The 15,504-nt window shown below is 38.9% G+C and overlaps 1 protein-coding gene across 4 annotated transcripts in view; it reads right to left on the bottom strand.

The window, feature by feature from the left end:
- Positions 1 to 7,905: 7,905 nt before the first annotated feature.
- Positions 7,906 to 15,504, bottom strand: part of LOC145351934 (matrin-3-like) — a 68,546-nt gene continuing 60,947 nt past the window's right edge. For all 4 annotated transcript variants that reach the window (XM_080201733.1, XM_080201729.1, XM_080201730.1 and 1 more), the window contains 2 exons: positions 13,922 to 14,043; positions 7,906 to 11,207 (listed from right to left, as the gene is read on the bottom strand). In XM_080201733.1, the coding sequence (XP_080057859.1) occupies positions 11,142 to 11,207; positions 13,922 to 14,043 (188 nt within the window). In that variant the 3' untranslated portion in view covers positions 7,906 to 11,141. The remainder of the gene's footprint in view (positions 11,208 to 13,921; positions 14,044 to 15,504) is intronic.

The raw sequence follows: 15,504 nt of genomic DNA, 5'->3' as shown, positions 1-15,504 counted from the left end.
TCCTGGGTTCAATTCCAGGCTTGGGCCACTGCCTGTGTGGAGTGTGCACATTCTCCTCGTGTCTGCATGGGTTTCCTCCAGGTATTCCAGTTTCCTCCCACAGTCCAAAGATGTGCAGGTTAGGTTGATTGGCCATGCAAAGAAATTGCCCCTTAGTGTCTAGGGATGCGTAGGTTAGAGGGATTAGTGGGTATAATATATAGGGATATGGGGGTAGGGCCTGGGTGGGATTGTGTTCGGTGCAGACTTGATGGGCCGAAGGGCCTCTTTCTGCACTGTAGGGTTCTGATTCTATGATCTGAATTGTTTAAATAAAGTGGAATTTCTCAGGAGTGGACTTGATTTTGAAATGTCACAATTGAATTAAAAACATGAACCAATTCTGTGAGCAATTCAGATTGAAATCACACAAGTAAAACCCAGCTATGTTCAGAACACTTCGCTCTAACTATATTGTTTTGCATGACTGATATTAGAATGATCCCTTTTTTAATTTGTTTATGGGATGCAGGTATTACCCTTTGTGAGCTGCCTTCTTGAACCACAATGTGGAGATGTCAGCGTTGGGGTAAACACAATAAGAAGTGTCTCAACACCAGGTTAAAGTCCAACATTTCCAGACGGTGGTGTCCCCATGAGTTTGTTGTCCTTTTGCTTCTAGATAGAAACATTGGAATTAGGAGCAGAAGAGGGTAAATTCAGCCCTTCGAGCCTGTTCCGTCATTCAATCAGATCATGGCTAATCTCTCACTGGTCTCAAATCCACCTCCCCACCTGTTCCCCATATATCTCTTTACATTTTATAATTAGATACATGTCTATCTCCCTCTTGAAACCATTCAACAATTCACTCTACTGCGTTCTGGGACAGCAAGCTCCACAAATTCACCATCCTCTGCAAGTAGTTCCTCCTCATCTTAGTTTTAAATCAACCGCGTTGCAACCTATAACTGTGATCTCATGTTCTAGATTGCCCCATAACAGGAAACATTTGGCCTACATTCATCAATCCTTTTTAAAATTTTATATACTTTGATCAGATCTGCTCTCATCCTTCTAAACTCTAGTGAGTACAAGCCAAAATGTTCATTTCTGGAATCAATCTGGTGAACTTCCTTTGAACTGCCTCCAATGCCACCACATCCTTCCTTCAATAAGGAAATCAAAACTGGACACAATACCCCAGATGTGGTCTCACCAACATCCTATATAATTGCAACAAAATTTCTCTACTTTTATACTCCAGTCCTTATGCAACAAATCTCAACATCCCATTTTCCTTTTTTTATTACATGCTGCACCTGCATACCAACTTTCTGCGCTCCACGAACATAGACATCAGATCCCTTAGCCCCGATGAAATTTGATCTGTTTTCCACTGTTATAATTTGTCGTTCTAATTTTTCCCACCAAACTTCACGCTTAACTCCATCTGCCAAATTTTGGCCCATTCTCCTGGCCTACCTATACCTGTCTGTAAAATCTTTATATCATCTTCACTGCCTGCTTTCCCATCTATTTTAATATCATCCATAAATTTTGCTATGTTGCACTCTCTCCCTGCTTGCAGATCATTTATACAGATTGTACACAGTTGAGATCCAAGGACTGATCCCTGCGGTGCCGCGCTAGTTACATTTCGCCAGCCAGAAAAGGACCCATTTTTCCCGACCCTCTGCTTTCTATCAGCAATCCTTAATCCAATCTAGTACTCTACACCCAATCCCCAGCAATCTCACCTCCTGGATCAGTCTTTTATGCGGCATCTTGTCAAATACCTTCTGGAAGTCTAGATATACCACATCCAAAAGCTCCACACTACGTTCCTTGCTGATTATATCTCAAAAGGAATCAAGCAAGTTTGTCATGCATGACTTTCCCTTCATAAAACCATGCTGATTATAGTGAATTGAGCTTTGACTTTCCAAATACTCTGTCCTCACCTCCTTAATAATTGATTCCAGCAACCTCCCAACCACAGAGATCAAACTCACTGGCCCATAGATTCTTACTTTTTGCCTCTTTCCCTCCTTGATTAAGGGTGTCACATTAGCATATTTCCAATCCACCGGGACCTTACCAGAATCCAACAAATCTTGAAATATCACTACCAAAGCATCCACCATCTCTGCTGCGACCTCCTTTAATGTCCTAGGGTGCCGGCCATTAGGTCTCAGAGATTTATCTGCCTTTAATCCCATTAGTTTATTGAATACTTTGTCCCCAGTGATGGCTATTGTACCAAGTTGCTCCGCATTAACCATTGTTTGAAAAATCTTCATTATTCTCTAGCATGAAGAGGCAAATGTAGCAATCCTGAGTTTGTAAGGTCCTGCCTAAGAAGCCTTAGTGTTGTGTATCTTGTAGACAGTACACAATGCTGTCACTGTGCATCAGTTGGTGAGGTAGTGAATGGGCTGCCAATCAAGCAGGCTGTTTTATCCTGAATGTTGTCACGATTCTCGAGTGTTGTTGGAGCAGCACTCATCCAGTCAAGTCGAGGATATTCCATCACGCAGAGTCATATAGGTTTACAGCATGGAAACAGGCCCTTCAGCCCAACTTGTCATGCCACCCTTTTTTTTTAAAGCCCGTCAGCTAATCCCAATGACCTGCATTTGGCCCACATCTCTCTACACACATCTTACCCACGCAACTGTCTAAATGCTTTTTAAAAGACTAAATTGTACTCAGCTCTACTACTACCTCTGGCAGCTTGTTCCAAACATTCACCACCCTCTGTGTGAAGAAACTGCCCCTCTGGACACTTTTGTATCTTTCGCCTCTCACCTTAAATCTATGCCATCATCTTAGACTCCTCCACCTTTGGGGAAAGATATTGAATAGCTGATCTGTGCCTCTCATTATTTTATAGACCTCCACAAGATCAACCCTCAGCCGCCTATGCTCCAGAGCAAAAAGTCCCAGCCTCTCCTTATAACTCAAACCGTCGCGTCCCGGTAGCATCCTGACTTCGGCATCATAGATAGTGGGCACGCTTTGTGGAATTGGGCGAGTCACATACCACAGAACTCCTAGCTTCTGACCTGTTATTGTAATTACGGTATTAACATGGCTAGCCAAGTTTAGTGTCTGGTCAATGTTTACCTCCAAGATACTTTGTAGTGGAGATTCAGCAACGATAATACCATTGAATGAGAAGAAGCAATGTTTAAATTCTCCCTTGTTGGAGATGATCATTGCTGGACACTTGTGTGCAAATGTTCCTTGCCAATTATCAGCCCAAGTATCCGAGGAGTCACAAATGGTCATGAATATTGTGCAGTCATCAGCAAAGTTCCCCACTTCTGACCTTACAATGAAAGGAAAGTTGTTGATGAAGCAGCTGGAGATCGTTGGAAGAACTCCTGCAGCAATATCCTGGAATTGAGATGATTGACCTCCAACCACAAGTTTTCCTTTGTAGGTAGAATTCCAACCAAGAATTTTCCCCTGGATTTCCATTGACTCTAGTTTTGATATCACACTTGGTCAAACGCTGCCTTCACATCAAAGGCAGTCACTCTCAACTCTGGAATTCAGCTGTACTGTCCCTTTTCAAACCAAGGCTGTGATAATGGTCAGGAGCTGAGTGGCCCTGGCAGAATCCAAACTGAGTTGTCAGTATGCAATTGCTAAGCAAGGGTTAGTTGATAGCACTGTTGATGATCACATCACTATATTGATGAGCAAAAATAGACTGTTGGAGCAGTCATTGATCAGGTTGGATTTGTCCTACTTTCTTGCACGTACAGGACATAACTGAGCAATTTTCCACATTGTTGGTTAGATTGTAACAACTTAGCAAAGGGTGCAGCAAATTCTGGAGCACAAGTTTCAGTACTGTTGGTGGAATAGTGTTACTAAACTTTGCAGTATTCAGTGCTTTCAGCTGTTTCTTCATATCACAGAGTGAATCAAATTGGCCAAAGACTGGCTTGTGATGCTGGGAACCTCCAGAGGAGGCCAAGACGGATCACCACTTGACACTGTTGCAAATGCTTCAGTCTTATCGTTTGCATTGATGTGCAGGGCTCACCTACCATTAAGGATGAGTATTTGTGAAGCTGCAGCTGCCTCCTCCTTCAGTGAGTTGTTTAATTGTCCAGTGACAATACCACTATGCCACAGCCTCGCAAATACTGGGACTAAAACAAACACTTCAAATGTACTTCACTGTCACCCCTGTGCCGTGTAGAGTTGATAGAGCAGGATGAAGTTGAAACCCTTATAAATGTCCAATATACCATTTACCTTACATTAATTGGAGGTTTAAATTTGAAATGGTAAATTGATTTTTGGACATTCAGCATTGAATTAGCAAATAATCCAGACAATAGGGATAAGCGATTTTGCTGATCTTAGCCATGATGCAGAGGGAAATTACAACGTTGGTGCTATTCAGGTTTGTGAACTTTAAACAAAGCTCTGGAGTACTGTGTGCAGTTTTGGGCGCCGCACCTGCGCAAGGATATTTTGGCCCTGGAGGGAGTGCAGAGGAGGTTTACTAGGCTGATACCGGAGTTGAGGGGATTGAGCTATGAGGAGAGGCTGAATAAACTAGGCTTGTACTCGTTAGAGTTTAGAAAAATGAGGGGAGATCTCATTCAGACGTATAAGATGATGAATGGGATGGATAGGATAGAGGTGGAGAGACTCTTCCCGCTCAAAAAAGACAGTAGGACTAGGGGGCACAGCCTCAAGATAAAGGGGAGGCGGTTTAGAACGGAGTTGAGGAGGAACTTCTTCACTCAAAGGGTGGTGAATCTCTGGAATTCTCTGCCCGTTGAAGTGGTGGAGGCTGCCTCGCTAAATATTTTTAAGAAGCGGGTTGATGGGTTCTTGATAAGAGAGGGGATTAAGGGTTATGGGGAGAGGGCGGGAAAGTGGAACTGAGCCACAACAGATCAGCCATGATCTTATTGAATGGCGGGGCAGGCTCGAAGGGCTAGATGGCCTACTCCTGCTCCTATTTCTTATGTTCTTATGTTCTTATGTTGAGCACTGGTGATTTTAACTGATAGTGCACTGAGATGTTTCTGCTAATGTAAAATTAGCAAAGCTCAATGAAGAATAAACATTTTCGAAATATTCAATTCACATTATTTGATAAAATTACTAGTGTGAAATTAGGTGTTTCTGGAAAACTAGTGATGGAAGAGAATGAATCTGGAGGTGAAATGAAATTTGAACTTAATAAGCAGGTGAAACATTCACATTTCCGAAAGATTCATGGAAGGCAAACTTGTGTGTTTTAGAGATAAAGGATGAAGCATTTATGAGACTTAATGATTTTGTGTGAATATAGGCAGAGAGTAATAACTTACGAGACTTCATATTCTTGCAATGCAATAACTAGGGGACAGACTGACTGAAAAAGGACATTTACAAGACAGAGTTCTTGTCAAAGATATGGTGAAGAACTTGAATTTATATAGCATTCCTCACAAGGTGTCCCAAAGTGCTTCACTGTCAATTACTTTTAAAATGTAGTTACATTTGTAATGTTGGTAAATGCAGCAGCCAATTTGCTCACTGAGCTTACCAACAGCAATAAAAATATTTTAATGATAGTGATTGAAAGATAAACATTGGTTAGAAGCACTCCTCTACTTTGAATTGCACTGTAGAATATTTTACACCCACGTAAAAAATGCATTCAAGCCATGGATTTAACATCTCATCTGAAGATGGCACACTCCAACACGTGCAGCATTCAGGGTGCTGCGCTCAACTATAAGCTTAAATACTTCAAGTTGGACTTTTCATTGAGACAAGAATGCTGCTATTAAATCAACACTGATACTTGACAACTGGTGGTAGTGAGAAAGAGAACCAGCGGAAAATGAACGGATGCAGATTTGACAGAGCATAAATACAAAATTATGAAAACTAAATATATATAAAATGAAAAGGCTAAGGAGTTTCAACTGCCTAGAACACTTTACAAACTCAGTTAGCAAAGCAAAACTTAATTTCACTCACCTGATGTACTGTGGTCTCCAGCTCAACTTGACAGATGGACGATAATGTGGAGAAGCATGAAGTTATCCATCTTGATAGAAAGGGAGGATTTTTTGTCATAATCAAGTTCTGACCAATAAATGTTGGTATCTAGGGATTCATGTGCCCAATTAATAAAGAAATGGTATGTTAGCTTTTCTTGCAAGGGGATTGGAGTATAACAGTAAGGTATTCAAACTTGATGTGCCATATTCAATTTGGTCTCTTTACCTAAGGAATGATCCATTTGCCTTTGGGAATGAAATGATATCACTAGCTTGATATCTGGGATGAGAGGACAAATGAAGACAGACTGAGTAAAATAGGCCTATATTCTCCAGAATATAGACGAATTGAGAGGTGATCTCACTGAAATGTATAGAATGCTTTGAAGGTTTGACATGGGAGATGCAGAGGAGCAACTTCTCCTGGTCAGAGTCTGGAACTAAAGGCCATGGTCTCAAGATCAGATCAGCCACTTAGGTTTGAGGTGAGGAGAAATTTCTTCATTCAAGAGTCTGTGATTCTTTGAAATTCTAACTCCTAGAGTGCTGTAGATGTTTAGTTGATTAGAATATTCAAAACGGAGATAAAATGAATTAGGATACAAAAGGAATTAAAGGATAGGGATGTAGGAAAATAGAGCTGAGGGAGTTCAGCCAATATCATACTGAGTGGCAGAGCAGGTTCATAGCATATTCCTGTTATTTCTTATGTAGATTTCAGAATTTCTTATCAATTCTTCTGGATTTGTTAGGCCTGAAGTGTTTGTGAGACCTTTTTCTACACATGGATGGAATATTAACCAGTTCCGGGGAGATGAATTCCCATAATTCTACAAATTAGATCCCTCCATTTGGGCACAAAGGTCTTACGATTAAAACATCCCCCACATATAATACCAACATAAAACACTACAGAATTTTAAGTTAATATGAGCATAAATTTAGTTTCTGCTGTCTTTAGCAATTCTAAAACATTACACTGAAAGGCAACGTATGGAAAAAAAAGAGTATGCTAAGTTTTCACTTGAACCTCTTCATTGTCGATAATTTAAAAAGTAGATTACTCTCAGGCTGTGGCTAAACACTTATTAAAAATGGATTTTGTGATAATCCCATTTTCAGCTGTAAAAATTACATTCTATTATGCTTGCAAATACACTAGTTCATGGAAGATTGTACTTTCATAATAATGCAAATGGGTTTGAATAGAAACTTCACTTTGAAAAACTAGCATAATTTATACCCAGATTTCCAACTGCAACCAAAGTAACTCTTAAACCCGCAATATTTCAAAAATTTAAGTAGTTCGTTGATGCCTAGATCTTCACATGAATGAATGAGTTTATAGTGATGTTTTCTCTATTGCTCCCATCCTTTCATTTCCTGTGACTAGTTTAATATAATTTCTAATTTGCATTACTATTTATTAGCCAAGTCAATGTGGAAACTGGGACCGTGTCTGACATTTAATAATGGTACAAAAACCAGATAATCCATATTTCGTAATGCAAGTTAAGAAAAGAATCTTGGCCAGGACTTGAGGAGAGTCCTAGCTCTTTTGCAATAATGCCATTAATCTAAATAAATAGGTGGACAAGCTGCGCTGTAATGTCAATTCAATACTGATTGAAATGATAACCCATATTACATGCTCAAATTCTGTAGTGGGACTTGAATTCACACATTACTTAACAGAGAAAAGACAGAACTGAACTGAAATATGAAGCAGCGACCATGGGTCTGTTTTGTTTTGGTTTTGAGATTTTCTGTTTGTACACAAATTAAATTGTCCTCCCAATTCTTGCTCGTCTGTCTGTCTCAATACTACAAGGTTTGTCACTCTTACATCTGCTAGGCAAAAAATAAATTAAGGAGTTGATTCTCCTAACGCCATCTGTCACCAATAACAATATAAAAATTTTATTGTGTAGTGTTCAGGCATAACAAGTTCTCCATTCCAGCCAATCTTCTCAACAGCACAATTTTAAACAAACAAAATAAACCAACAATTTCACATTTTGTCATTTAAAGCTTGTTTTCCAACTGATCCTGGACACATCAAGGTTGAAGAAAGTTTAAAAGCAAACATTTTTAAACAACACTGCAATCAAACATCAAATAAAAGGAAACCGGCCCACTTCATTAACTATCCCATTTTTCAAATAACTAATCTATTCTCCAATTTACTGCATGTTGCAGTATTGTGTGTTTAGCTGTTCTCAGAAATGTCACACATCATTTGGGAGTCATGTATCACTCCCAAAGGGGAACAACTTGGCTTTCACATGCTGCTCAAGGACTGGAAATACTCCCCTACCCAGGCCTGGCATGTACTGCTGATGGACAGACTAATTTAGCTGGTCAATTCTGGCCATATGTTTGGACGGCATGATCTACCAAGGCTTCTTTGTACAGCAGTGGGTTCATTACAGATCAAAATCAAGGAAAAATGTTTAAACAGTTTGAATACAAAACAATGTCTTTACTAAAGACCACAGATTTAAACAAGAAGCAAGAGTACATCACAGTTCTAATCGGCAATGATTTTATATGTCTGAATACTTTAAATACCAACACCATCTCTCAGCAGTTTACTAAATACACGTGTAGATCAAATAGACAAGCAAGCTTGCTCTTAGAAATGCAAAAGCAAGTTATGTGAGTTCAACTGCAGATGAAGACAAGGATCTGATTTAGACTCTGAGGCAAACTGAAAACAAGTCACTTCATAGAAATTTAGGACAGTAAGACAGAAACCTCAATGTTCTCAAATTTGATCTTTGACACCTTATCAGCAGCAAAACACAATAATCATAGCTTTTGCAATAATTCTGAGGGATATTAGACTTTTAGTGCACCTCTGTTGTATGTTCCGCATAGGTTAAAATGTTTTAAAATATGTGCTTAAATTTTCTACACTTTCTAAATAAACAAGATAGTATTTAGAAAATGTACAACCAACAGAAAAACAATGTCTGAGGCTTAATTAGTCCAATGGTGTCAAACTGTTATTTTGAGTTTTTTTGGTTCCCTTGGAATTTTCAATTTTTGTTATTAATGGCAAAGATATTTTGAATATCCTACGATACAATATGCAAGAATTTACAGTGACCTTTCCGAGTCCATGCACAACACTACTGATGCATCAGTAACATGAGTATCTAAAACTCAGTTACAATTGCACAAGACTTTGGAAAATGTGACATCTGAAAACAACCAACAGAGTTCATACCTCTTAATTATCCATTTGGCAAGTTCATACATTGAATGCAGCATACAATCCTGAGAAATAAATTTAGCAATATAACCCTCGCTTTTTCACTGCATGTCTGTCTTCGTGGGTTTTCACGCAGGTACAATTTTAATAGTTAAATTCTCTCAGGCAGTCACGTTGTACGAAGACTCCAAAGTCACTATGCACGTCAGACATTTTGCTGCAATCTGTATGAATGTACTGAAGTACAAAGATCTCAAGAAACCAAATGGAATGCCCACACCAGAGTCTAGATAGCGCCCTGAAAGAATCTACTTCAGTCTACGAAACACAGTAATGGGGACTTCCAAAATACACATTTGTTTTATTGCATTCCAGATTTAGAATGTTGATTCATCCAGATTCGGTGAAGTTGCCACATATCACTTTAGGACTAGACAAGTTACCGGAAACTGCAACATCAGGTACAGTTTAAAATCATACATTAGAGATCTTAAAAAAAAGACTGTTCCACTATTCAATCACTGACCAAACCTTCTACAATTATGGTTGTGATGCAGAAAACAGCTGTTACATTAACTGATTCATTGGTCCTAACGAAAACTGCGCATGACAGTAATCAGTAAAACGAGCTAAATAAGATCTGGTATAAACAAAATTCATATGACCAAGAATGATATTTGTAAAACACTCTTAATTGCAGATTGAGAGTTTGCTAATAAATTATAACTGCATGTTTACCTAACATTACACCAAGCATTGAATATGCTACTTCAGCATGCTTACAAAAGTAAAAATGGTAGAGTACTTACTGTACATAACCTTATTTTCTGAAAAAAAAATGAAAGTTCACAGAAAAATATGAATTACTGCTAATTCATGGGGAGGGATGGAGGCGAAACAACTTTAACAACGTTGCACGTTTTAAATGTAGACCTCCCAGACATTTCTTTAGCTGATTTATATTGCAGGGTGATAATAATTCCTAAATTGTAGATGAAAATTCACTGAATGAATGTAGAAACAACTATTTTAAGACAACAAATAGAATGTGCTGTATTTTCCAATGTTTATAGGTGTTAAAGGAAAACCCTCAAAACTTTGCTCATTTTGGGTTGAGATGGATGGATGTCAGTGTTGGTCCAATATATCACAACCCAGATTACAAACTCCCTATTTATGGTTTTACAATTGAAAACATAACCAATACAACTCAAAATTCCAATTTAAACAAGCCAAGAAACAATGATGGATGAGATTCTCTCATTTAACATTTCAATCATTCTCATTACATTTCTCAAAATGGATTTCTACCGAAAGAGTATTTTACTTTTTTTCCATCACAGCCAGTTACATTGTTAACACTTATATTAGCTCAACAAAACATAACTAGCACTTCATCTCTTCACAAACCAATTCCAGATGTGTAACCAGAGACAAATACTGCATGTTGGATGTATTTGCTTCGATGTTTTTGTTACATTCAGATGTTAACAAATCAACCTTTTAAAAAAAGTTTGAAGCTTCATATTGTTAGCACTGAAGGCATAATCACTGCTTTATAAAACATTAATGTAGGTAGTGGTGAGAAGCAGCTCATAGCAAGAGATCATATTGTGTTCAAGATTGAGACATTGGGACTTGGGTTTCACAGCTGGAGGGATATGTGGTTTGCTGCAATTGGAGTTACATTTTCTGACTAAAAAAAACAAACAGGAAAGCTGTGACATATCAATGTTTCAAAACTCAAACTTTTGTATAATCCTAGGTTTTTCAACATTAGAGCACGATACTCAAGTAAACGTTTTCAGTTTATAAACTGCAAAAAAGACCACATCCATCTGGGTTGTCAGTTTGTGTTCAATGTTTTGGGTAATACTGGAATTATGTTTCTCATTGGTTGCCAGGTTCTTGTTCAGTTACTCCTGAATGAGTTGCTGCTGCTTTTCTCTCCAGTAATCCATTGCTTGCTTGGCCAGTGTTTTCTTTAAAAGTATAGCAAAAAAAATGTTAAAATAGTAACACAGACATTGCCACAGAAAACTCTCACCTTGCCTGGTTGAATGACGACAAGCAGTGTCAGTGAGTTACAGTGCACCAATCAGTCAAATTCTGCTTTTATTACAAACGTTCATGATAAATTTTGCAGTAAAAATAAAAATGCCTTATGAGCATTTACACAGTGACCTAGGAATCCTGATCCACAGCAAAATGCAATGAAGATTGCATCATATTTGCTTATATAACCCCTAATGCAATGCAATGAACCAGATTTTGCTAAAAAGGCATACAAACAAAGCAGGTAGCTATTAAAACATAGATAGGCCAGCAAATTGTACGAAAGATGACTTATTCCATAAATTGAAAACTACCACCAGTTTCTGGCTGATTTGTACCAGTTCACCTTAAGCTCATCACTTGCTTAACCTCCCATAATTTTCAGAGTTTCTATTTCCACGTTAATTGCCAGTAAAACTCAAACACAAAGTTAAGACTAAAAGAAAACACTGCGGATGCTGGAATTTTAAACAAAAACAGAAATTGCTGGAAAATCTCAGCAAGTCTGACAGCATCTGTGGAGGTGGAAAACAGAGCTTACATTCGTCAGAGCTGAAGACAAAGAAAACAGGACAAGATTTATACTGTAAGGGCAGAACAGAGGTGGGGAAGTATAACTGACAAAGATGTAATAGACAAAAAGACAAAGGGAATGTAAATGGTCGTAGTTAAGGCTGGGAACGGTGCTAAAAGCAGCCCATGAAGCCCACCTTTTCAGATGAAACACCATTTCACGTGCACCTCCTTTAATCTGCTTTATATTCACTGCTCCCAACGTGATCTACTCTACATCAGAGACCAATGCAGACTGGGTGACCGATTTGCAGAACACCTTTGGTCCATCCACAAGCAGGACCCAAACATTACTGTCGCTTGCCATTTCAACACACCATTCTGTTCTCTTGTCCACATGTCTCCCATGGCCTGCTGCATTGTAAAAAGTCTGACAACACCAGGTTTTAGTCCAACCTATTTATTTGATAATATTCTCACAAGCTTTCGAGGGGTTACCCTCTTCGTCAGGGTAACCCCTCGAAAGCTTGTGAGAATATTATCAAATAAATAGGTTGGACTAAAACCTGGTGTTGTCAGACTTTTTACTGTGTTTACGCCAGTCCAACGCCGGCATACCCACATCATGACTGCTGCATTGTTCCACTGAAGTCCAACATCAATTGGAGTAACAGCACCCCACCTTCCGATTAGACGCTTTACAGCCTTCCGGAATTGAGTTAAACAACTTCAGGGCATGAACTCTCCCCTCCACTTCCACTCCATTTATTTCTATCTTATTAATCCATTTGTATTACTTGCATCGTTTCATTTGTCCACTTCTTAAAAATCTCCTTCTCCATTGTGTTCTGCCCCTCTCCCAAGGGAATGCCACACGCCTCAGGTGGTCCTTTGACACTCTGCACCCTTTTCCTGCCATTTACACATTCCAATTGCTTAATGGGCTGCTATTAGCACCATTCTCAAGTCTTTACTCCATTTATGTTCCTTTTTTTCTGTCCATGACATCTTTGTCAATTACACCCCCCACCTTACAGAATAAATCTTGTCCGGTTTTCTTTGTCTTCGCCTCTGACGAAGGATTATCCAGACCTGAAACATTAGTTCTAGTCTCTCTCCACTGATGCTGTCAGACCTGCGGAGATTTTCCAGCAATTTCTGACAAAGTTAAGTCTAGTAATTAACAATGCAATGATCCTTTTAATGATGTAATAATTATTAATGGTTGCCAATCAACATCACTTGCAAAGGAATAAGCAATTAAAAGTTACCTCAAGATGAAAACCTTTAGAGTTAAAAATATCTAATTTGAGATGGCCTTTTCTCTTTTACGTTTCCCAATCCAAGGTTTCCCTCACTTGGCACTGAATTCACCCACCCTAATTCACTTTCTCAGCCCTTCCACTGTATCTTTCTCAATCCTTCAATCTCTTTGATTAAAGAGAAGAAATACTTTGCCTATTGTTAATCAAGATCCCAGATGGCCTGCTGTCCTTGTCAAATTATCAGCTTACACTTCAAGCAATTGTTTAGGCAATTTTGCCTAAATATGCAATTGTAAATATAATTGCCCATGAGCTACTGCAACGAAAGCAGACACACACACATGTTTCAGTGCATGATGAGATATCTATAATTATTGCTCATTTTTCCATATCAATATAGAATAAAAACTGCTCAATTAAGCTGCTCAGTTTAACGCTTGTTGAGTTCAATACTGATAATCTAAGTGGAAACACATTTTCTAAAAACTATCTCACCAAAAAATGTGTTGCTGCAAAAAACAATGCATCAGCGATTTAATGGTTGTCTCAGTCTTCAAACTTTCATCTTCCACTTAATAGGATCACACAGATGGGCTGAAATACTTTATTTTTCACATGAATTACATGCACTATTTGACCCTTCCCCTTCTGACAATACATAACTCCACACTTGGGCTACCTAGAAGAAACGTTCCACATTTTGAAACTGCCTGTTCTTATCGCCCGGCTTAGATTGCATGACTAAAGATAGAAATTGGAAACTATTGGAACTTTGTCTTCCTTATTCTGAAAGCTAAGCTTCTTCAAAAATGGATGCATGTGGAAAGAAAGAAAAATCTACTTCCCTTAAAATTCAGACTTACCTTGAGTCTCTGATAATGATCAACGGTGCCACAATGAGTCTGCTTCGCTGTCTCTTCACTTGTGTAGAAGAGACAGCAGAGTTTGCAATAGTAGCCAGTTTTTGGAACCACATAATCTAACCCTGAAAGAGAGTATAATGCTCTATTAGCTTTCTGATCATTACAGTGCGAGTACTTAAATATTGCTGAAGCAGACACTGCAAATATTATTCCTGGATATGTTGAACAGCGATGCAAAGCACACTGGTACAGAATATATAGAAAGAAAAAAGTTAAAACATAATGTAGGGTTCAGATATTACAGGCTGTATACCAGCTTACAGAAATTACAAATATGCAGAGTATTTATTAATATCTACAGAATGGCAGGACCAATGTAATGTGCTTAATCAAGAAGCATGCATTTTCCATTAAAAATGCAAGCCACGGGATGATGTGGTACCTCAGTTTACAAAATATTTAAGAAGTACCCACTCTGATGCCTGACAGTATGGAAGATGATGTACTGACATTAGTATTGAGCTTTATCAAACACTGTTAATTACTCAATGTTTGACAGCTTTTTTTTGTTGTAAAACTCAATGGGTCCAATTTTACCATCACGTTGCACCTGTTTTCTGGCACGAAAACTTGACAACGTAGGACATGAAACGAGTAGCGCAATCCGTAACCACCTCTCTGCCGGTTCCCCCTTTACCAAGGCCCAAAAATGGCCTTGTATGCATTTAAATAGACTTAATGGGCTGCATGCCTAACTTTACCAGCACTTGCCCCTTTACCACTGTGTTTGCCCTTCCAGAATCAGCATGAAACAGACATACTCCATAGGAGTCTGATTCAGACAGTTAGTGAAGAGGTAGGTGCCGAGCATCCGATGGCTCTGCGCTTGTGTGTGCGTGCGTGGGAGGCATTATCCAGCCTGCGAGGGATGTGGCAGGGGAGTGGAGGTACCGAAGGTTCCAGCTGCATTAAGCCCCGCCCACAGGCTTGTGAAGCACAATTCGGAATCGCTGATATTTCTGCAGGCAGAGCACGGGGGGAAGGAGATTGCCTGAGAACGAGTCTAAAAATTGGGTCTGAAACACTCCCAGTTTCAAGTCCACCCAGCATTTAGAATCAAGATGATAAATTAGGGCCCTTGTCTCAATTTGAACTATGAAGAAATTGCTTAAAAGCCTGGAACAGCTATGATACAAGCCCTGCCTCAAATTTTGGATGGGCAAGTTGAACTTTCTGGATCAAAAACAACTAATATTTGGCCATTGTTTCTTAATTAATCTGTTACTTAACCTATTCAACGAAGAACCTATGACTGAGAAACAATACTGAGAGTCAGCTAAGTAGATCTACAGCTACAAAATACATAAATCAGTAGTGACAAAGGACCAAAATGTTTAGTCCTCTTAAATTTAGGATTTCTACTGTGTAGTCCGGTTCCTGCCTGGTGACAGTGCCATTCAAGACACACAGGTGCAAGAATCACGAATATTGAATTTGGCAGCTAATTAGTCTTACTTAAGTTCAATTTTCACTCTGGAGAAAAGGGCTTTACCCTCAAGGTCACTTTCTGAAGATAAACTGCA

The sequence above is a fragment of the Carcharhinus amblyrhynchos genome, chromosome 13, assembly GCF_965287045.1.
Source record: "Carcharhinus amblyrhynchos chromosome 13, sCarAmb.v2.hapA, whole genome shotgun sequence".
NCBI lineage: Eukaryota > Metazoa > Chordata > Chondrichthyes > Carcharhiniformes > Carcharhinidae > Carcharhinus > Carcharhinus amblyrhynchos.
Note: the sequence above shows the minus strand (reverse complement) of the source record. Positions and strands in the feature narration are given on the sequence as shown.